General features: G+C 38.9%; 1 protein-coding gene across 5 annotated transcripts in view; it reads left to right on the top strand.

The window, feature by feature from the left end:
- Window positions 1-24,349, top strand: part of ACADSB (acyl-CoA dehydrogenase short/branched chain) — a 103,956-nt gene that overhangs the window by 6,014 nt on the left and 73,593 nt on the right. The window contains exon 2 of one of the 5 annotated variants that reach the window (XM_077126319.1): window positions 2,844-2,904. The exons of the other annotated variants lie outside the window; for them this stretch is intronic. Coding sequence (XP_076982434.1) covers window positions 2,872-2,904 — 33 coding nt within the window. The 5' untranslated portion in view covers window positions 2,844-2,871. The remainder of the gene's footprint in view (window positions 1-2,843; window positions 2,905-24,349) is intronic. 5 annotated transcript variants of the gene reach the window in all.

The following is a 24,349-nucleotide window of genomic DNA, read 5'->3' on the forward strand; positions in this document are numbered from 1 at the left end:
AGAGCTTACAATCTAGGCCCCTGTTTTCTTATAAGCATTTTCTAAAGGAGACCATACAATAATTGATTGCACTTTTGTTTCGGGCTTATTTTGCCTCACCAAATGTCCCACAAGTCCATTCACTGTGTTGCATGCCTCAAAACTTCGTTCCTTTTTGTAGCAGCACAGTGTTCGATCATATGTGTACACCATCTTCTCCAGTTTACTTCTCAGTTGGTGTATCCTTCGGCCACCTGCATTCATTAGGCATCTTTTATAATTTCTGAAGTCCACAGTCCATCAACACTTTCAATTATAGATAATTTCATTGTTCCCAAGAGAAAGATAACACACCCTCACCAAATAGGAAATCTAAACCTCCCCTGAGCTCTTGTCCCACCCCCATTATTTACCCCTGGTGCTACTGTGGTAATGTTAATGTTTTCCTGTTGAAACATAGCCCACAGCATGCAATAGCAGTTTTCCCCCTGAACTTAAACACTCTTTGTACAAGAATCATTCCAAAAAGGCTATTTTTAATAAGTCATTAGTGGGAGTTTGTGGACCCATGGAGAGTTTTTACTTATTTCTCTGCATGTCAGGGGCAGACTGGTTCATGAAATGGATGCCCTGCAAAATTTGACTTTTCCAGGAATCCGGGCTTACATCAGTATATTTACTTAGGGCTTCCACTAACCTCCCCTGGAGCAGTCTCGGGTTTTCCTCTTTTCCCTGAGTGATCTCCCTTAGCTTATTATAATTAACTGGCTTGGTGGTACATTTTGTCATGCATTTTAGCAAATAAGTTTTAAAGGGAGATTATTAAGATATTTTTTTCCTAATAGAAATTGAGACATGGGCATAATACAAGGGACAGTCATTCTCAAGTCCTTGTCTTAATGGGGAGCTGTAAACATCTAGGCATGGGGAATTTCTGACTAATTTCCCTGTCTTTTACAGACTGAAGTACAGTATTGTAATTGAGAGTTCCACTGGAGGGCTGTGCTTTCCTATTTTCTAGCTTATATTGAGTGTTGACATATTCCATTTTCTCTGGAGAAGGAAAAAGAGGAGATTCACTAGCCCCAATGTGACTGCCTGGCATCCCAGTGCATGCCATAGCCAGGCATTTCCCTCTCCACCTGGCATCCCTGGAATGGGACCCACGTATCCCCAGGACATTTGCAAAGGGTCTCAACAGAGACTAAACAATTAAGCCTGGGGAAAGATACTCCCATTGGAAAGTGGCTAATTCCCATGGGCATAAACCAGAGGTAACTCCCTAGAATATTAAAGAGAACACCTTGTTTGGATATGACTCTTTAGACCAGGATCCTGTGTTACAAAAGATGGAATGTCTTAGAGGCATTGAAAGACAGAGGGGAAAGATGGAGATTCTCATGGAGGCAGGAGAGAGGACCTCTGTCGAAGAGGTGAAGAAAGGAACAGATTCAGCAGGAGGAAGGGTCTGGGTACCCAGAGGGGAGGGAAAAAGAGTGTGGGGGAAATCTCGGAGAGCAGAGGAGTAGAAAGAGGAGAGATGGAGGGAACTTCATTTGGCTTCCACTGGACTCCTGCTCGACAAGGGGAGAAGCCCCCAGTCAGGTCTCAAAAGTGGCGTCACCTGTCACCCTGAGCCGCCTTGGATCTACACAGCATAGAGTGAGGCTCCTGCCATCTCTGAGAAGGGAGCCAGGGGCACAGAGTGAACTGAGTGTATGTCCTGAGAGAGATAGATTCCTAAGAGGCTCAGTGTCGCATGAAGACGTATAAGAAGATAGCAATGACGCAAGCGAGAAGAAAAAGGTGAAAGTATGCAGCCACGCCTTCTGGTCTGTGGCAGTGACCAGTCTGGATGGTCAGAGAAGAAACTCACTCATGGCTGTCTTGGTAAAACATGTTGCTGGATTTCGGGTTCCCAGTTCTTGGCCATGCTGTAAGATAAAAAATCAAGAGCATAGCATAGAATAAGCAGATGGTATGTTTATACAGTACAAACATGACAGAACATATGGTACTCTCCCAAAGACAGAGGTGAAAAACACAAGAAGAGGTAAAAGGCAGTGTGGGGCTATTTGCTTTTATCGATTAGCTTTACTTACTCCCCATCTCCCTTCTTTTTGGGGGTCTCTTATTCCTAGTTCCTTCTTTCCAGGGCAGTGCCTGGTGGTAGATAGTGCATTTGGGTGGGTAGGTGGGTGGCTCCCCCCTTCTCCATAGATGACTCGCTCAGGTGGGGGTCGTTTGGCTGCCAGGTACTATTTGTTTCTGTTCTCATAAAGATGTTTCTCTGCTTTTTGGAGTTTGCTCTTTGCTTAGCCAGTCACAGCCCTAATTCCAACCCTGCATCACTAGTTCTTCAGCCTTTCTCCTGTGGTCTGCTCACATATTTGGCTACATTCGAGTTTCTCTGTTGACTTCATTGTAAACTTTCCCATGCTGATGTTTACTTTTTTTTTTTTAAGTTTACTGACCTTTACTTTTTATATTTCCTTTGCATTTGCTTTAATGAGTTAAAGGTTCTTCAGCTGCTTCAGTCTTATGCCTGGAGGCAGGATGAATTACCTTTTAATCTCACATTAGAGATAATTATGTTGAGTATTTTATAGGCTTGGGGTATTAAGGAAATTAGTAAAGTCATGTTAATATAATGTTGCAAAAGAACAGAAAGAAATATAGTTGTTGTTTAATTATTAAAGTTAATTATTAAATGATTATTAATTAAATTCCCTGGGCTTCACGATTTGACTCTCTGATTTGAGAGCCATTTGTTGACCACGTATTGCTTTACAGTCTTGGTGCTTTACCTATGCCATATCACTTAATTCTCACAACCATTCTAAAGAGTCGTTAAAATCTTTTAGGTACAGAGGCTGACACTGAAAAAAGAAAATGACATACCCAGAGTCACTCAGCTTGAAAATGGTAAAGCCGATGTTCAAATTCTGGTCTGATTCTATACTTAACTTCCATGTACTACTATTTACCCTTCCTCAGAAATGTCAGAGACTTATTTTGTTTGGATATGTTGGTTTTATTGTGGTTTATAGTCCTTCGTAGTTTTTTAAAGCTCTTTTACATAAATTAGGCATAGTGGCTAAGAATCTGAGTTCTGCACTCAGACTGCTTTGATTTGAACCCAGGCGCTGTCACATCTGAGTGGTATAACCTCAGACAGGTTATTTAACCTCTTTGAATCTCAATTTCCTCATCTGTAAAGTGAATGAGAAAATAGTACCTGCGTCTCAAGGTTGTTGGAGAAACTAAATGAGTTCATATGTACATGTAAGCCATTTGGTCCAGGGTCTGGCATACAGTCAGCTGTCAATAAATATTAGCTCTTATCATCATTTAAGAAGTTTATCTTTTCGTGGGGAAGTATGCATTATATCGAACTAATTTCATATGATTTAGGCATGGTACAAATCCTTGGGGATCTCCAGTCTTCTCGAAGAGGGAATAATAACCAGGACCATTGGGAGAGAGAGCGTTTTTGGAGACTGGGGCTTAAAAGGTTTAGGTTTTATCAGGGGAAATGAGGTAAGGAGAGCACTGCAGCAAAAGGGGGAAAAAATCCCCTTTCCCACCACAGCATTTTAAGGAATTTTAGAGTTTATCCCTAACTCTAAATGGGGAGTCATTGAAGGTTTTGAACCTTGAAGGTATATAATCAGAGATGTGATTTAGATCGTGTCACAGAAAATACAGTATGACCTCATTTTATGTGCACTTAACACATGCAAATTCAGGTATACATGATAGGCAATTGAAAAAAATAAGGATAGAGAATTAAAATTAAAAAAAAATTGTTTCTGTGATTAATTTTGCTTACTTATTGTTCCTAGAGTATTTATTTGCCTTATAAAAATGTGTGATAAATATGTACATATAAGAAATGCTTATTAATTAATGGAATTCACTATTATGTGCAATTTTCAACTTACACAAAGGGACTTGAAATGTATTGGTTGTGTAAAACGAGGTCATACTGTACAGTGGAAAGTAGAGAAGTACAATTAAATGAACCCCCATTTAATTCCTGTCCAGAAAGAAATGGCACGTCAGCATTTATTGAACACTTACTATGGACCAGGGTCAACATTTTTTAAAATTTTAAAAAATTTTTTTTAAATGGTGAAGTCATTTTTATTTCAGTACTTGACAAAATACCCCATAAAATGCAAAACTTCTGCCATTATACAAAAATAGGTCTCTACAAGTGATATTTTCTGTCTGCATCACCAGTAGCAAATATATTAGGCAGAAACATGTAACTTCAATAGCCTTATAAGAAAAGTGCAGGACACCTCAAGCTACAACATTCAGTATCATAATGCACAAAAGTCTAATTTTTTCACTCATTTGATAAATACACAGTTTTATAATTTAATCATTTAAATTAACATTCCCCAAATATACATGTAATTTAATGATTATTGTGCATGAATACATACACAATGCTTATTTATATATACAAATTCCAGTTTGTTTTCATGTGCTGGCAAGAGATTTGTATACAGTCATAAGCTGAGTTCATATTGGTCCCATGAATATTCACAATACGAAAGCACAAAAGAAACATCGATTTACAAAAGAGAATTTGTTAAAATCACTTCAGTTGATGTTTCAAGGGATTATCTTCGCAGGCCAGCATGAACTTGAGTACCTGAACCTGGCTGAACAGTTCCAAGTTGCCTTTGCAGTGCCTCTAGCCGAGTGATACAGTCAGTCCGAGCTCTGTCAGGATCGTAATTCTGAAGCTCAGAACATGCCAAGGAACCAAATCGGATGCAGGGCCTGGGTACCTATTTTGAAATGGTAAAGGAGACCTAGGATAGTCCAGATCTGATCTTGAGCGATATGTAGTGTGTCTTGGTTCTCCATATAGCTCCAGGCCATCAGAAGAATGGTAACATGGATCAGTCTTTTCGGTACCTGGATTCAGTCCAAAGCCATCCCTGTTAATATTGACAGAACAAGCGTCAACATTTTACATCCACTGCATTGTTTACTTTTTGTATGAACCTTCTGAGGTAGGTGTTGTAGCTTCCTCATTGTTAAAGCAAATACCATGCAATGGGCTGGCCTGGACAATGGGATTTTTTTGAATCTTGGATTGAAGCTAGGAGAAGTCCAAAATTGAGGTATCAGGAAGATGGTATTTTCTTCCCTATGATTGGCATTCTGGATCTGGCTACCAGTGAGCCTTCATCTGCGGCTGTTCTGTCACATGGCCGTGCACATAGCAGCATCTTTTCCTTTCTCTTCCAGATCACGTTGACTTTCGACTTCTTGCTTCTGGTGACTTTCTCTCTTATCTGTCTGAATTTCGTTCTGCTTATAAAGGACTCCAGTAAAAGGATCAAGATCCATCCTTGTTGATTTGAAGGACTCCAGTAATAGAATCAAGATCCATCCTTGTTGATTTGGGCCATACTTTAACTGACGTAACCTCATAAAAAGGTTCTTCTTACAATGGGTTCATGCCCACAGGAGGAAATTAAGAACATGTTTTTCTGGGAACATATGTCCAGACCATTACATTTTTAATGGGAAAATGGAGTATGTGTGTTAAGAGATGAGTTTTAGGACACGAGAAGATAGCCTATTGTTAGTGGTCAGTGAATAGAATGGACAGATGTGCCTGCAGGAGATGAGGCTAGAACTGAGCATCGAAAGAAAGGATGGCCTAAATTTGTGGTGCAGCATCAAAGGATGAAAGTTCCAGGCAGAAAGATGTGTAAGCAAGGTGTAAAGCTAGTAATATGTTCCCATTTGTTTAAGAACTAATAACTATGCCAGGATAGCTGATGGAATGAGTTTGTAGAGTGGCAGGAAACATTAAGATTTGAGCAATTGAAATGGCAAATCCCTGTAGCACTAAGTGGTTAAGTCTGTATTTGTTCCAGTAGCAGCAGGAAGCTGAAGTCTGCTGAGCAGTTCTGGCCTCCTTTGTCTCAGAAGCTAGGAACAGTTACAGGTTGAAGCACGCACAGGCTTTTTTTGCTACCTCACATTTACTTGGGTGCTGCCCAAATTCGGTTGCCCACAGACTGGAATAACAGCCTTTTGGTTATGTTACTATTTGTAACATTTAGTACTCATAAATACAGAAATGGCAGGGTTCTGTGCAGATACATATGTATCTGTTCCTCATCTTCTTTCCCTGAGTGCCAAGAAGATTGAGTGACCATAAAAATTCTATCTGGCAACTATAAGATTCTTTCCCCTTTCTTTTAGGTCCCTTGCACACCAGTCTATTTTGGACTTGCATGTTTTGATTCCTGTTTTCCTAAGGTCTAGACCAATCACAATTGATAGTTAGGCTAGATAATTTTTTGTTGGGGGTATCTATCCTGTATATTGTAGGATGTCTGGCAACATCCCTAACTTCTACCCTGCTAGATGCCAGTAGCACAACTCTTCTACCCCACCATCTCAGTTATAATAATCAAAAAAACTCTCCAGACATAACCCAAAGGCTCCCAGGATTGCCCCCAGCTGTGAGTACCTGATGTAGACCTGGTCTAAGTGTACTCATTGAAGGTGAGAAAAGTAGTCTTTCTCCTTGGAACCTGATAGGAAACTTTTCTCCCACTATATGTCACATCCAATTTATGGATTCAGCAGAAACTAATCTATGAGATTACAACAGGAATCACTGATGTTCTGAGGTATTGTTTGCCAAAGGACTTTACAAGATAATAAGATGGTCAGAAGCTTGCAGAAGGAGCTCATCAGGTGACACCCTGATAGCACAGGTAGCATTTAGACTATTTCAGAAGCCAGTGTGTAATGTAACAAGGCCCTAAACTAAGATGATATCCAAGAGGACTAGAAAGAAAGACATTAATAAGGAAGATTTGAAAAGATTGGTGACTGTCTTGAAATGGAGAAATTAAGAGGCATTAGATAGACTCTACTTTTTCTAAATAGTATGGCTTAGTAATGAGCAAAGATTTGAAAGTCTAGAGGGAAAGTTATTTGAAGGGATCAGAAGTAAAATGATGACTTCTGTTTTAGACATATTTAAAGTGTCAGTAAAACATAACAAGGTGTGTTTTGAAAGCCAGTCAAGAAGTGGGCCTGGAAATTAGAAGAAAAATCTGTAGGAGATAAACATTGATATTGTAAAAGAAATAAAATATGATTTCTGTGGTGTGCTAGTTTGAAAATGTTGTGATGTCCTTTAATTCTGATTCAATATTGTAGGATGGAAACCCATTTGATTAGATTATATCCACAGAGATGTGACGTACCCAGTTGTGGGTGTGGCTTTTTGGTTAGATGGAAATGTGACTCAACCCATTCAATGTGTGCCTTAATTTGTTTACTGGAGTCCTTTAAAAGGGGGGCCATTTTGGAGAAAGCTCAGAGTAGGTGTAGATACTTGGAGAATGGTTGCTTCAGAGTTGACAGACACACAGATGTTTGAAGATTCTTGGAGTGCCAACAGAGAGAGTAGGTGCCTAGACATGAGTAGAGCCCAGCAGACATTGCCATGTGCCTTCCCATGAGATATTAAACAAGACAGAACCCAGAGTTGTGTCCCAGAGGGGCTAAGTGAAGGCCCACAGATGCTTAGAGAGGAAACCACTAGCATCAGAGGAATGATGGAAGTGAAAGAACCAGGAACAAGGAACAGTAGACAACAGCCACGTGCCTTTCCAGATCAGCCTTCCTTCGGCCAAGGTATCTTTATCTGGATGCATTAGTTGGGACTTACATTCTAGTTTGTAAGCAGCCAGAATGCAATATACCAGAAACGGAATGGCTTTTAAAAGGGGGAATTTATTAAACTCTAAGTGTATAGTTCTAAGGCCATGAAAATGTCCAAATTAAGGCAAGTCTATAAAAATGTCCAAATTAAGGCATCCAAGTAAAGATACCTTGGTTTAAGAAGGCCAATGATGTTTAGGATTGCTCGCTCAGTTGGAAAGGCACACAGCAACATCTGCTAGCTTTCTCTCCAGGCTTCTTCCGTGGCTTCCCCAGGGCCTCTGTCCATTTTGTTGGCTCTGTCAGCTCTAGTGGCTTTTTTGCTTTTTCCAAAATGGTTCCTTCTTAAAAGGTTCCAGTAAGCAACTGCACCTTGAATGAATGGAGACACATTTCCAAGGAAACTATCTAATCAAAGGTTATCACCCATAATTGGGTGGGTCACATCTCCATGGAAACAATAAAAAACATCCAACCCAGGAGTATTGAATGAGGATTAAAGGACATGTCTTTTCTGGGGTACGCAATAGCTTCAAACTGGCACAACATATTTATGACCTTACTGTAAACTTGTAACTTATTAAGTTCCCTTTTTAAAAGCCATTCCATTTCTGGTCTATTGTTTTCTGGCAACATTAACAAACTAATACTTATAGCTAAGAGACTTCAAATGGAGTCAGAGGTCATTCTGGAGGTTACTCTTATGCAGGTTCCCATCAGACATCACAAGCAGCTGTGCTATGCAAAGCCTCAGGTAACAACGTTCCTGAAAACCCTAAGGGCATCCAGACACTATAACTGGACACGAGATACAGAATTCAGTTAACTAACCTGAAGCAGAACTGGAGTACCCCAGATACTCACCAACTACAAACAACTTGTATAATCTTCTTTTCCTTTAAAAACCCTTGCCTGCAAATGCCAAAGTGGGACATGATTTGGGTTGCTACCTGAATCTGTGCTCCCTTAATTGCAATTCTGTGACCCCAAATAAATGCCTTTATTGCTTTGCAGCTTAGTTATTTCTAGGTTGACTTTACGTGGTGTCAGAAGTGGAATCTGAAGCATTTACTGACCTGACCCCAGAGCCATTGTTGGATTAGGGTTTGGTTCTGGCCTGAGCCCCTTGAGCTCTGTTGTCTCCCTGAGTTCCTGTCATGAGTCCTCTGGGCACTGGATCTCCCTTTTTTTGGTTGAGGGTCCAGCCTTTGAGTATCTTCTGGTAAAGGGTAATTTGAACTTCAGTTTATTTGTTTTGGATTAGTGGTAGAAGCTCAATTTGTAACCTTTGGTTCACTTAGTTTGGACTCGTAACAGACCTATTATGGTCTAGGTTTGGGGCAGAAGCCCATTTGCATTTGTCATTTTCAGTATTCAGGGAAATTTCCCTGTCTGGTGATAACTCAAATGGAACTTTAAACATTCCCACTTTAGTAACGTGCTCTTTTCAGTGAAGGGATTCCTCCCTATAAATCAGTTTGACCTCTCTTCTGACTTGAGCAATCAAATAATTATTTTGGTGGGCACGGGACAGGCATTTAAATGCTATTAGAGTGCCCCCACCTATTGATGAGAAGCCTGAACTTCCAAAGAACAAGTTTCCCATGAAAGGATAAGGTGGTCACAAACAGGCTACATTGACACAAGGTCACTGTGCTGTTTTGAAACTGTTATACACCCCAGAAAAGCCATATTTGTTTGTTTGTTTGTTTGTTTGTTTTAATTCTAATCCAGTCTTTTAGGGGCAGACCTGTTGTTTGAGTGAGAATCTGATTAGATTATTTCCATGGAGATGTCACCCTGCCTATTTAAGGTGGGTCTTAATTAGTTTACTGGAGTCCTTAAAAGAGCCGACACAGAGAGCAGATACAGGCATTTGGAGATGCAGACAGAAATACTGAAAGAAATAGCCAAAACCTGGAAAGAGCCAAGGGAAACTAAGATTTGGAATCCAGAGTTTGCCCTGGAGAAGTTAAGTGAGGACCCACAGATGCTTAGAGAGAGAGCCACTGGAGTCAGAAGCTGAAAGCAACAAACTAGGGAGCAAGGACCTCAGACACCAGCCATGTCTTTCTACCTGACAGAGGTGTCCTGGATGCTGTCTGTGTTTCCTCTGAGAAGGTATCCTTTTATTGGAACCTTAATTTGGACGTTTTCATGGCCTTTGAATTGTAACTTGTAACTTAATAAATCCCCTTTATATAAAAACCAATCCATTTCTGGTATATTGTATTCCAGCAGCTTTAGCAAACTGAAACAGTCATCCACAACCCTCAAGACAATTTCCATGCAAGTAGGGCCACCTGGTCACAGGTCAGACAACTAGAGCACAGTCTGTCTGCCAGGTAAAACAAGTATCAGGTGAAAGGTACACTGTAAATTATCATACTTTCCCTAAACTCAGACAGTTCCCCTCAGGCTTAGATTTTAGGATTGTTCACAATCACAGCTAATTAAAAGAATGAGTTCCAGTTCATCTAAAAAAATCTAAAGGTGCGCCATCATCTAGAACACCAGCTGATTTTATGTACAACAGTTATAGTCCTAGGCGCAAGGGTAGTTTAGTGGTAGAATTCTCACCTGCCATACGGGAGACTCGGGTTCAATTCCCAACTCTCACACCCCTCCACCCCACCCTACCCCCCCATCAAAAAAAAAAAAAGAAAAAATCAACAAGCAGTGCTGCAATAATGGGATAGTCACATGGAAAAAGAATGAAATATGAGCCCCACCATAGAGCATATTAAAAAAATTATAGTCCTGCCTCATGAAAAATCTTACCCTGCTGGACCTGGCACACTAGAGAAAATTTTTAATTATAATGGCCACAATGGGGGTCTTTAGATATGACTAAATTGGTATATTTGTGTACTTAACTGGAAAATAGAGACTCTAAAACTTAGCAGCTGAATGAAATACTTTTTTTAATTGGTCCCTGGAAGCTTCCAAACATATAACAAATTTAAAAATTGCCTCACTGCAAGAAGCAAATTCTAAATTAACAAAGATTTATCTAATAAGCGCATTATCAAGATTGAAAAATTTTCCAGGACCTAGGGGGTTTTACAGAGAATTCATTCTTATCATTCAGACTTCTGAGCCTGGATACTCAGACCTTATTCAGTTAATTCACATGACTACTGGTGAAGGTCATTTTGAAATCTGGATAGACAAAGCTAATTGGAAAAATCCCTTAAATGACTTTTCAAAATGAAGAGCTACTGTACTGACAAAATCAAAGTATTTAAGCTAGGTAAGGAAATTTATACAGCCGTACCTTGAGTTCATCCCCAAATTACTGATTACAGAAAATTCCAATAATATGTCAAAAAATCCAACGAGCCCATGTATGAATATTATAACAGGCTTCAAAACAAACTTTAAACAGTTCTCAGGTCTTAACCATATTAACTCTGAAACCTCTACCCTATTCAATTCTACTTTTATTAATGGCCTTTCAGAAGAACCAAACACCACTCTAAGACCTAAACAACTTAAATTGAGCCGAGGTGAAACCTAATGATTTTAATAAGTTTTACAGATCAATTAGATCATACCTTTAAAAAAGCTTTTAACAAGGCTGAGAAAAATAAATCTTCCCAAGCTAAACCAGCAGCTAAAACTCCATTAAACTCCCTAGGCACTAGAGTGCAGAGTACTAGTAGTCTGTAATTACTGTAAATAACCTGGATATCGGGAGAGACTGCCCAAAACTTCCCCCAAAACAGCAGCAACCCCCAGTGCTCTTTGCCCTCTGAGAAAGCAAAGTGCCTTTCAATGTGACTTATAGGGTTACCCTAGGAAATGGCAGAAACTTTTTAAGTTGTCCAAGTCAGGTCTTTAGGAAAAATAGATCTGCTCGTTGAAAACAATTGGAAAAGAGGGCATAATGGATCTACTAGATACTAGGACCACCTTATCGGTCTTAAATCCCGCTGCCCTTATCTGTACTCCAAGGAGTACAGAAACAATTCAGATGGTTGGAGTCTCCAACAAACCCATGACCTTTTTCTAATTTTTTAACATTTCTATTGACAAATCTTCACACACATTCGTTCATACATGGTATACAGTCAGTGGCTTACAATATCGTCACATAGTTGTGTATTCATCACCATGATCATTTTTAGAACATTTGCATCATTCCAAAAAAAAGAAAGGGAAAAAAAACAACTCATACATCCCATACCCCTTACCCCTCCCTCTCATTGACCACTAATATTTCCGTCTACCCAATTTATTTTACTCCTTATCCCCCCTATTATTTTTTATTTTTATCCATATTTTTTATCCATATTTTTTTATTCATCTGTCCATACCCTAAATAAAAGGAACATCAGAGACAAGGTTTTCACAATAACACAGTCACATTGTAAAGCTGTATGTTATACAATCATCTTCAAGAATCAATGCTACTGGAGCACAGCTCAGCAGTTTCAGATACTTCACTCCAGCCACTCCAACACACCATAAACTAAAAAGGAATATCTATATGATGCCTAAGAATAACCTCTAGGATAATCTCAATTCTGAAGTCTCACAGCCACTGAAATTTTATTTTGTATCATTTCTCTCTTCCCTCTTTTGGTCAAAAAGCGTTTCTCAATCCTATGATGCTGAGTCCTTGCTCATCCCAGGAGTTCTGTCCCACATGAGATTTACACCCCCGAGAGCCATGTTCCACGTAGCGGGGAGAGCAGTGAGTTCACCTGCTAAGATGGCTTAGAGAGAGACACCACATATGAGCAACAAAAGAGGTTCTCTGGGGCTTAATTTTAAGAAGGCTTAGCCTGTCCTTTGCAGGAATAAGTTTCATAGGGGTGAACCCCAAGATCAAGGGCTCAGCTTACAGATTTGCTGTGAACATTTTTAAAAATCCCTCCCAATTCCCTTTTTAAAGTTAGGACTTTAAAAAGACCCTCATCAATTTCTATTAGTTTTTTCTGATCTAATTCACATTCTGGGAAAATACTTCCTTGGATTATTCCAAGCACACATATCTTTCTTCCAAAGGGGGAAATTAGTTTGGAACTCCTAAAACCAGATTCAGCAGACTAGGATAATGATAAATTCCATACTTATTCCTGTTCTTTCAGTCAAAGAAATAAAATTTAAATGCTACCATATTCTAACCAATTTAGCAGCATTCTTCTCTCTCACCTATCCCTGCCCTCAGGGCCTCCACTTAGAACTTTGCCCAGTTCAAAGCATTCTAACTTTCCCTCCTGCCAAGACCAAACCACAACTAAGGATTTTTAGGCCTTGCAGGATGTTGTAAAAATTGGATTCCTAATTTTTCTTTAACTGCTCAACCTTTATATGCCTTATTTAAAGCTAAACAAATTGAACCTCTTATTTACGATGAAACTAGTCAAAATTCCTCTGAGAAAACAAAGCATAGTTTGCTCAGCACTCCTGCTCTGGCATAGCCTACTTACAAACATAGGTTTCCTTACACAAAGCATGGAAAAACTTTTAGAATCAATTGAAGAATTTATTATGAGAATTAGTTGACATAAATCAACATTATGTCCCACTTTCTGTTGGATTCCTTTCTAAGGACAGAGTAGAACTAATGAAATTCTCTTACTTTTCCCTCCCAGTGTCATCTTTGTTCATTGTCACAACCTTAGTTTGCTACTTTACTTCCTACTATTTCTGAGGAAACTCCCTATGATAACTTAGTTTTAACTAACTAATTATAACCCCTCAAATAGATTTAAAGAAACAATACTGCAAATAATATCTGGTATATAGGTAGTTCCCACCTTAAAGATAACTGAGGAATCCATCATGTTGATTTTGCTGTTACCTCTAACCATGAGAGCATAAAAACAAATTCCCTGCTAATCCTATAACAGCCCAGTAAGCTGAAATATTTGCCTTCACAAGAACTTGCAGAAGGAAAAACAGCAAACATATATGTTAATAATTGGTATGCTTGGGCATTCATAATTTGAGGGTATTGTGGAAACAGGTTTTTAATTTCCAGTGGAAGAAAAAAAACTAGCTCATGTTAAAGAATTGCATTTCTATCACCCCAAATAAATGTCTTTCTTGCCTTGAACCTTAGTTTGTTATTTCTTTTAATAGTGTCCTGTACATAACGATGTTAGCCAAAGCTATGAGTGGGTCCAGGTGTCTGAGGGACAGTGAAGAAAGAGGACAGTACCATTCTGAAACTTTGGTGTACAGACCATTCTGTGTAAATGTTGAAGAAAGGCAAAGCAAAAGGAGAATTGCTGTGTTAGGATATCAGTAAAAGGAGGCTTCGTGGAAAATATTATTAATTCAAGACTGGAGCAAAAGAAGGTGTGCCAGTTTGAATCTGTTATGCATCCCAGAAAAGCCACCTTTTCATTCTGATCCAGTCTTGTGGGAGCAGCCATTTCTTTTAATCCCGATTCAATATTGTAGGACAGAAACTCTTGACTAAATTATCTCCATGGAGATGAGGCGCGCCCAATTGTGGATGTGATTTTTTGATTAGATGAAGATATGACTCCACCCATTCCAGGTGGGTCTTGATTAGTTTACTGAAGCTTTAAAAGAGGAAACATTTTGAAGAGAACTCAGAGCACACAACAGAGCCTACAGAAACAACAGAAGTCTCAGAGCTGACAGAGAAAGAGATACAGATACTTGGAGAACAGTTGCTTCCAAAGACAGAGACACGATGTTTGGAGATGCTTGGAGCCCAGCAGACATCACTGGGAGAGAGCCAGGGGAAGCCGAGAGATGAAAGCCAGCCCCAGAGAAGCAAAGTGAGGAACCCCACAGGAACAGAAACTTAAAGCAGCGGAGCCCAGGAACAAGGGACCAGCAGATGCCAGCCAAGTGACTTCCCAGCTTACATAGGTGTTCCTGACTCTTCAGCTGTCCTTGAATTAAGGTATCTTTATCTGGATGCCTTAATTTGGACATTTTTATAGGCTTAGAACTGTAAAGTTGTAACTTATTAAATTCATCTTTTTAAAAGTCATTCCAGTTCTGGTATATCACATTCCAGCAGCTTCCAAAGTAAGACAGAAGGAAAGGGATATTTAACTCAGGTTTTAAAAGCAAAGTATAAGTGAAACTTGTTCTACATAAAGTAAAGAAAACCATCCAGGGAGAGCAGGGGAGGTGTGCTGGTTTGAAAGGATGTATGTCCCCTAGAAAAGCCATATTTTAATCAAAATCCCATTTCATAAAGGCAGAATAATCCCTATTCAATACTGTATGTTTGAAACTATAATTAGATCATCTCCCCAGAGATGTGATTTAATCAAGAGTGGTTGTTAAGCTGGATTAGGTGATGACATGTCTCCACCCATTTGGGTGGGTCTTGATTAATTTCTGAAGTCCTATAAAAGAGGAAACATTTTGGAGAATGAGAGATTTCTGAAAGAGCAGAGAATGACATAGCCACAAGAAACAGAGTTCACCAACCAGCAACCTTTGGAGATGAAGAAGGAACATGCCTCCCGGGGAGCTTCATGAAGCAGGAAGCCAGGAGAAGAAGCTAGCAGATGATGCTGTGCTCACCATGTGCCCTTCCAGATGAGAGAGGAACCCTGACTGTGTTCAACATGTGCCTTTCCAGATGAGAGAGAAACTCTGTGTTCGCCATGTGCCCTTCCACTTGAGAGAGAAACCCTGAACTTCATCTTTCCCTGGATGCCTTAGATTGGACATTTCTATAGACTTGCTTTAACTGGGACATTTACTCGACCTTAGAATTGTAAAGTAGCAACTTATTAAATTCCCTCTTTTAAAAGCCACTCTGTTTCTGGTATATTGTATTCCGGCAGCTAGCAAACTAGAACAGGAGGTGTACAAGATCCGCAGAATAAGGAAACCAAATGAAAATGTTGGAGTGCAGATAGGGACAGGTGTGAGCTCCTTCCTTTGGACGATAGAGAACTGCTTGAGGTTCCCTAACCCCAATTGTTGATGGCACCTCCATTCATTCACTTTCATGTCCATCTGGTACCTACAGGCATGTGATTGACCACCCTTGGTCTGGAACTCAGGTCTCCTGATTTCTCTTTAAGAGTTTTTTCTGCTATACCACCATTGGTTTCCCTGTAAAGGGGATGGAGCAAAGAAATTCCTAGTACCTGGTAAGGTGTTGGACACAAGTAATTGCATAGTAAATCCTTTTCTAATTTGATAACAATCCCATCTTTAAGTTTTGTTTTTGTTTTGTTTTGAAATAGAAAGGGGAAAGTGTCTGGTTTCATTTTATAAACTGGCAGTTGAGGAAAGAGAATATGTTGACTTGGCCAAGGTCACAGAGCGAGCTCACGGGACAATGTTTCTATTGATTACCCTTTTTGGAGGCTGTCTCTATTATTCTAAGACACCATTGCATTGTTACCCCACTACCAGAGACTAGAATGAGGAACTAGTGACTAGTGAAAGGGAAAGGTTACATTTTCAATTGTTTTGGAGACCATCTAGAAGAGAAGCCACCATTTGTTTATGGAGCAAGCAAGTAGAGATTAGAGAGATTCTGTTAAAGACGTTTTGATTTTGGGACATGTTTTAGTTTGCTAAAGCTGCCAGAATGCACTATACTAGAAATGGAATGGCTTTTAAAAAGGGAGTTTATTAAGTTGCAAGTTTACAGTTCTAAGGCCATGAAAACGGGAAAATATCCAAATTATGGCACCAACAGGAGGTCACCGTCACTCAAGAAAGGTTGATACCATCTGAAACATCTCTGTCAGTTGGGAAGGCACATGACCACATCTGCTAGGTTTCTCTACAGGCTTCTTTAAACAGCCTCCCCAGGGATATTTCCTTTCTGCATCTCCAAAGGTCTCTGGCTGTGTGGACTCTAAAGCTTTTTCCAAAGTGGTTCCCTCTTAAAGAATTCCAGCAAGCAACCCCACATTGAATGGGTTGAGACACTTCTTCATGGAAACAACTTAATAAAAAAGACCCTGCCTTAGTGTGATGCCTCGATATATCCCAGAGTAATTTGGGCAGTGAATAAAGAAGTATTTGCCAATACCTTAGGGGATCGGGGTGAAAGAAGGAAATATTCCCCTTCCCCATTTGGAGAATTCCTGATATTCTCGCAAGCAGTGGGAACAACCAAGTTAATAGACTGAGCCCTTGATCTTGGGGTTCACCCCATGAAACTTATTCCTGCAAAGGATAGGCTAAGCCTACTTAAATTAGGCCTAAGAGTCACCTCCAGAGAATCTCTTTTGTTGCTCAGATGTGGCCTCTCTCTCTCAGTCATCTCACTGCTCTCCCCCCTATTTGGGACATGACTTTCAGGGGTGTAAATCTCTCTGGCAACGCGGGACAGAACTCCTGAGATGAGCTGGGACCCAACATCATGGGAATGAGAAAGCCTTCTTGACCAAAAGGGGGAAAAAAGAAATGAGTCAAAGTTTCAGTGGCTGTGAGAGACTTCAGACAGAGCTGAGAGGTTATTCTTATGCATTATATAAATATCCCTTTTTAGTTTATGGTGTATTGGAGTGGCTGGAGGGAAGTACTTGAAAGTGTTGAGCTGTGTTCCAGTAGCCTTGGTTCTTGAAGATGATTGTATAACTATATAGCTTACAATGTGACTGTGTTATTGTGAAAACCTTGTCTCTGATCCTCCTTTTATCCAGAGTATGGACCAATGAGTCAAAAACATGGATAATAAATAAATAAGTAATAAGGGGCATAAGGGGTAAAATAAATTGGATAGATTGAAATACTAGTGGTCAGTGAGAGGGAGAGATAGAGGTATGGATGTATGAGTTTTTTCTTTTTCTGGAGTGTTGCAGATATTCTCAAAATGATCATGTTGATGAATACAAACTATTGTGATGATATTGTGAGCCATTGATTGTATACCATATATGGATTGTATGTGTGTGAAGATTTGTCAATAAAAATATATTAAAAAAAAAAGACCTTACCCAACAATATTGAATGAGGATTAAAGAACATGGTTTTTCTGTGGTACAGAACAGTTTTAAACCAGCACAAGACATGAAATCAAGGAAAGGGTCAACCTAGAATCATATGCAATATTTTATCTATCAACATATGCAATATTTTATCATATCTTGAAAGAGATTTAGTTAGAATTGGGTAAAAGATCTGCATAAAAGATTGAGAATCCTTACACTATTCACATGTAGAGATGTAAATGTTGAATAATTAACTGTGCTAAAGAGCATATAAACTGTGAGGGTAAAACAGCATTTTTAAGTAAGTTACCATCATTCCTCTTCCTCCTCTTCATGCCTTGACTGCAAGGGAAACATCTTGCTGCCCTGGCAGAATTCTCCCTCCCTCTGTCTAAGCACAGAACTGAAGGCAGCAGTAGATGCTGTCGCCAGTGTCTGTGCAGTTGCTGATTGATTACACTGTAGGAACTGTAGCTGCCAAATCCACATTCTGTCTTAAGTATTTTTCCTTAAACTGCCAAAACTGTTTCTGTATCATTGATCCTTAAATCCCAAGGAGCATAAAAATGCCATGAAAATTACCATTCTCATTTTGATTAGGTTAATTAACATAAAGCATTAATAGGCAGTGAGCATAATTAAGCTTACTGGCATTTAACCTTCTGTTATATAAAACTCAGCAAAAGGACTTTCTCCTCTCTACTACTACTTCCTGTTGGAGTACCTCTTTAATTTACAGGTTTCAAACAATAGGTATAAATTTGGCATTGAAGGTATCATGCTTAAATATTATATATATTTTTTCACTAAATTCTCCTAAATTGTAGACGTAATTTTATAAGTCATACCAATTCTTGTAATTTTAGGCTATAATGTTTGGTTCCCTCATTTTAAAATCATTTGTTTAATTTATGTTTTGGGGGTCAGGGGTGGTAGCATTTTTAAATTAAAGTTTATTTTGAGATCACTGTAGATTCACATGGCAGTTGTAAGAAGTAATACAGAGATATCCCATGTACCCTTTACATAATTTCCCCTAATGATAACATCGTACAAAACTATAGTACGATATTACAACCGTGAAATTAGCATTGATGCAATCCACAAATCTTATTCATATTTCTTCAGTTTTACATGGGTGTGTGTATATTTAGTTCTGTGTAATTTTTGTGTAGGTTCATGTACCATTGCCATAGTCAAGCTACAGAACAGCTCCATCTGTACTCAGGGCCTCTGTGTTGCCCTTTTATAACCACACCCTGCCCTTAAACCCCACCCCACCTCCACCTGTTTCCCTAACCCTTGGCCACCACTAATCTGTTCTCCATCTCTATGATTTTGCCATTTTGAGAATGTTCAATAGATGGAATCATACAGTATGTAATCCTTTGGAAAGGGCTGTTTTTTATTCAGCATAATTCTCCTGAGAGTCATCCAAGCTGTTACAAATTATCAGTAATTTGTTCCTTGATGTATATTCCATGAAATGGATGTACCACAGGTGTTTAACCATTCACCTGCTGAAGGACAGCTATAGTTTGGGGCTAATGTGAATAAAGCTGCTATGAACATTTGTGTGCAGGTTTTTATATGGACTTAAGTTTCCATTTCTCTAGGATAAATGCCCAAGAGCATGATTACTGTGTCGTATGGTAGTCACATGTTTATAAGAAACTGCTCAGCTGTTCTCCAGAGCAGCTGTACCATTTTACACTCCAATTAGCAATGTATGGGAGATAAGTTTTTCCACAACCTTGCCAACATTTGATGTTGCTGCTAATTTTCTATTTTAGCCATTCTGATATTTGTTTAGTGACATTCTGGTTAGTATTTCACCTTTCCTTGATCCATAAGTTGAATCAGTGCAATAAAGCATTAAAAATAACCACCAAAATTTGCTTCCTAAGGTTGAGCACTCTTATCTGACTCTAGAATCATATTCTGACCTTTGTGGACATATAAGTCACAAAAGAACCTGGAAAAAAATTTGTTTATCTTCAGACTGTGTAAAAATACACATTAAGTATAAAATATTTGTACATAAAAGTACATAATGAATACATGAATGCATAAAAGAAAACGAGCAGATTCCTATTTTAAGAATAGTGTGGTAGTTAGATTCAGTTGTCAACTTGGCCGGGTGAAGGTACCTTGTTCTGTTGCTTTGGACATGAGCCAATGGTAAGTGAAACTCATCTATTGCTCATTACACAGTTGGCTAAGAGGCATGTCTGCTGTAATGAATGATGTTTGATTTAATTGGCTGGTGCTTAAATGAGAGAGCTCAATGTAGCTCAGCATACCTCACCTCAGTACTTGCAGCTCAGCCTAGGCCTTTGGAGATGCAGAAAGAAATCACCCCAGGGAAAGTTGTTGGAACCCAGAGGCCTGGAGAGAAGGCCAGCAGAGATCACCCTGTGCCTTCCCACATAAGAAAGTTGAAAGTTAGTTGTCTTTCCTCTGAAGAACTAATGAAATAAATCCCCTTATATTAAAAGCCAATCTGTCTCTGATGTGTGGTGTGTTGCATCCGGCAGCTAGCAAACTAGAACATATGGCCATTCTAATTTTGACTTACAAGCTGAACGCTATCACCCAAAGTAAGATTGATTTGTGACAACATAAAAAATTTTAAAATCTCCACATGGGGGAACAAACAAAACCCATGAGCAAAGTCAAATGACATGCTGTTTTTTTTTTTAATTGCAATTCCTGACACAAAAAGCCAATTTCCTTAATTTATGTAGAGCTCCTGGAAAGCAATAGGAAGGAAGAAAATAAATGACATGTATAAATAGTAAACAGAAAGAGAAATACAGATGGTTCTTAAACATATGAAAAGGTACCCAAATTCATTCATAATAAGGGAAACATAAATATAAAATATCTATTGATATTAGTTTTTACTTAATCACATTTGGCACAATAATCCAATACCTGGTCAGCACACTGTTTTGCAAGGGTGAGAAATAAGCACTCTGAACACGCTGCAAGTTGCAAGTGAGAGTGAAGAATGGTTCAACCTCTGTGAAGCACAATTTGAGAAAATTCCTCAGAATTTCTAATTCATTTTGCTCTTTGATATACAATTCCGCCTTCTAGATTGTCCTCTGTAGGACAGGTATGAGTGCACAGATATGAAATAATACAGGTTGTTCATTTTTAAAAATTTTTTGAAATAATTAAAATCACAGAATGTAAAGATAGTACAGAGAGGTCCCACTTTCCTCCAGTGGTTACATCTCACATAATCATAGTCCAATTATCAAAACCAGGAAATTAAAAAAAAATAAAAAACAAATTTTTAAAACTGAGGAAATTGGTATTGGTACAGTGCATATGTTTAGTTCCATGTCTTTTAGTCCCATGCATAGGTAGGTTTGTATAACCACTACTGTAATCAAGATACAGATCTAGTCCTTTACTACAAACATACCTAGTTCAATATTATTTATTATAACAAAAGTTTTGCTCCATCCTGTCCTGCCTCAGAAATAATAACTTCTGTTAGTTTCTAGTGCATCCTGATATGGGGTCTGGTTTAAAAAAACAAAAACAAAAAACAGCTGCGTTCATGTACACAGTTGAATATTTTTCAACTTTAAAAAAAAGAATGAAGATGCTCTCTGACCTGATATGGAAATTGCTCCATAATTTATTATTATATGAAAAAGAATGGGGGACTTAGTATGCTACTTTTTGGAAAGGGTGGGAGTAAAAGAAGTGTCTTCTTACCTTCTTATAGCTACATAAAAATAAGACTAGAAGGACACACAAGAAATTAAAGTGGTTGTCCTTATATGGGAGGCTAAAGAAATGGGCTAGATGGGGTAGAGTCATAGATATTCTTTGAACCATGTGACTGTGTTACCTATTCAAAGCAAAAAGAAAAAAAGTTAAATCAGACAATTTAGGTGGTTTGGAAAATTAATGAATTACTATCCTGGACTGTAGGTAGCACATGAGAGGGTCAACTTTTGAAAGTTGTAAGGGATAGTGTTTTCACTCTCCAAAGCCTATTTTCTATGCACGTAAACCAGAGTTCAACCCAGGCTGCTTTTTAGAATCACTGCCGGGAGCTTCTGAGAAATACAGATAGTGAGTCTTCATCCTGAGTCTTTTGAATTAGAATCTTAAATGTTGTAACTGATATAGCTCTGTTTTTTGCTTTAGGCTCCCTCCCCAAATGATATGAATATGTAGCTAAGAGAAGTAACCCCTGAGTTAAATCTCTGGGACACTTAGAGAAGAGTTGACGAAAGTTCTAGAATAACCCCGTTTCTTTAAATTTAATTATGTGTAAATTTATTTGGCAGTTAGGTTCTTGAAAAAGCCATAAAATTGTCCTGTAGTGTTATGTCAAGCACACTAACTAAAACCTACATCTAGCTTTTTTTATTAGAGAAATTGCAGAAGTCATGTATAAAATACAGGATTCCCATACACTGCCCAGTTGTTAACACCTTGTTTCATTGGTGTGAGACATTTGTTACAATTGATGAAAGCACATTTTTATAATTGTACTGTTAACTATAATACGTGGTTCAACTTTGGGTTCACTGTATTGTGCAGTTTCATGGATTTAAAAAAATTTTTTTATTCTACTGACACACAACCTAAAATTTCCTCTTTTAACCACATTCAAATACATACTTCAGTGCTGTTAATTCCATTCACAATGTTGTGCTACCACCACCACCATCCATCACCCCACACAGACATCCGGTACCTTTTAAGCCTTAACTCTCTAAACATTGAGATTTTAATTGTATTGTACATGGATTTTTTTTTCTTGATTTCTTCTTCTGATTGTTCATTACTAGTGTATAGAAACACTACTGCATTTGGGGTACGACCTTGTACCCTGCCACTTTGCCGAAATCATTAATTAGTTCTAGTAGCCTTGTTGTGCCTTTTTCAGGGGATTTTATGTATATAGGATCATGTCATCTGCAAATAGCGAATGTTTCACTTATTCCTTTCCACCTTGGAGGCCTTTTATTAATCTTTCTTGCCTAATTGGTTTGATTAGAACTTCGAGTACAATGTTGAATTGCAGTAGCAGTGAGTGTCCTTGTGTTGTTCCTGATCTCAGAGGAAACGCTTTCAGTGTTTCATCGTTAACTATGACGTTGGCTCTGGGTTTTTCATGTAGGTCCTTTATTCATCAAGTTTCCTGCTATTGCTGGTTTTCTAGATGTCTTTATCAAGAAGGGGTGCTGGATTTTGTCTATGATCATGCTTTTCCTGCATCAATTGAGATGATTATGTGTTTTTTCCCTTCATTCTGATAATGTGTTGAATTACATTAGTTGATTTCCTTATGTTAAATCACCTTTGCATACCTGGAATAAATCCCACTTGATTATGGTGAATAATTCTTTTATGTGCTGTTGGATTTGGTTTGCTAGCATTTTGTTGAGGACTTTTGTATTTATATTCACCAGAGATATTGGTCTGTAATTTTATTTTGTTGAGGTGATGTTAACCTCCTAGAATGAATTAGGGAGTATTCTCTCCTCTTCAACTATTTGAAGAGTTTGAGCAGAATTGGCATAAATGTGTATTTTAGTTTGCCCAAGTTCCCATCACCAGATACCACACAGTGGATTTTGGCTTAACAATAGGAGTTTATTGTTTCACAATTTTGGAGACTAGAAGGCTTTCTTGCTCCTGGGGTTGGCAGTGTTCCAGTACTGGCTTGCTGGTAATCCTTGGTTTTCTTTGACTTGTATCTCTTGTTCCATCACATGAGTTCCCACTGACTTTGCTTCTGAATCTCCCCCATGGCTTTACCTTTATAAGGCTTCCAGTATTCCAGATTAAGACACCCACTCAGTTGGGCAACACCTTAACTAAAAATAACATCTTCAAGAGGTCCTACCTGCAATGGGTTCATATCCACAGCAATGTGAATTATGATTTAGAATGTATCTGTGTTGGGGTACATAAATCAAGCTATCACAGTGTATGAGGGGACTGAAAAAAGCTGATTTGTTCTAGAGCAAGTCAGTGGCATAGTTGATCAGGCATGATGGAAGGGACAGGAAGGGTCTGAAAAAGGGATCTCTGAACAGAGACTTTGGAGATAGCTTGGAGTGGTGGCCAATGTGGCAGTGGAGAAGGTCACTGGAGATGAATACTTGAAGACCAGTGTGTTAGATGGGCTAGCCAGATGAGTTCTGAAATCTCCTAAAATACTAGTAGTTATTGGGGTGGAGAGGATGTTTGTGAGCTAGGTTTAGTAAATAAGGGAAATTGTCCAGGAGGGCAGAAGAGCCAGCAATGGAGGGTGGGAGAAGATGGAATTGATATTTGATCTGAACCTCAAGGGAATTGGTCTCCTTCCTTTTTCCTTCCCTTTTTGCCTTCCTCCCACAAGAGGATAAAGGTATAATGGTCTTGAGGCAACATTGAGGGGCAAGGAGTTAATGGACCCTCCCTCCTCACTCCTAGAAAGATAGGTTGTGAGAGAAGAAACAGTTTCCACTTGAAAGTTTCAGGGGGAAGTAATGTACTCTGAAGAAGGTTAAATCACCCTAATTCAAGAAAGAGAAAGGAATATTCTAAGAAGTTGAGAGGGTAGAAGCTTTATGAGGTGCTCTGTGATGTTAGAGTCAGCAATCAGCAAACAGGCTGCACAGGTGCCTCTCTGAAACTGTCTCAGCTGAGAGTTCCACACAGGAAAAGAGCCAGGAGGGCGAGCTTGAGTGAGAACCAATGAAGACAGCGATTTAAAGGTGAAG

This window comes from Tamandua tetradactyla, chromosome 13, assembly GCF_023851605.1.
Source record: "Tamandua tetradactyla isolate mTamTet1 chromosome 13, mTamTet1.pri, whole genome shotgun sequence".
Taxonomy (NCBI): domain Eukaryota; kingdom Metazoa; phylum Chordata; class Mammalia; order Pilosa; family Myrmecophagidae; genus Tamandua; species Tamandua tetradactyla.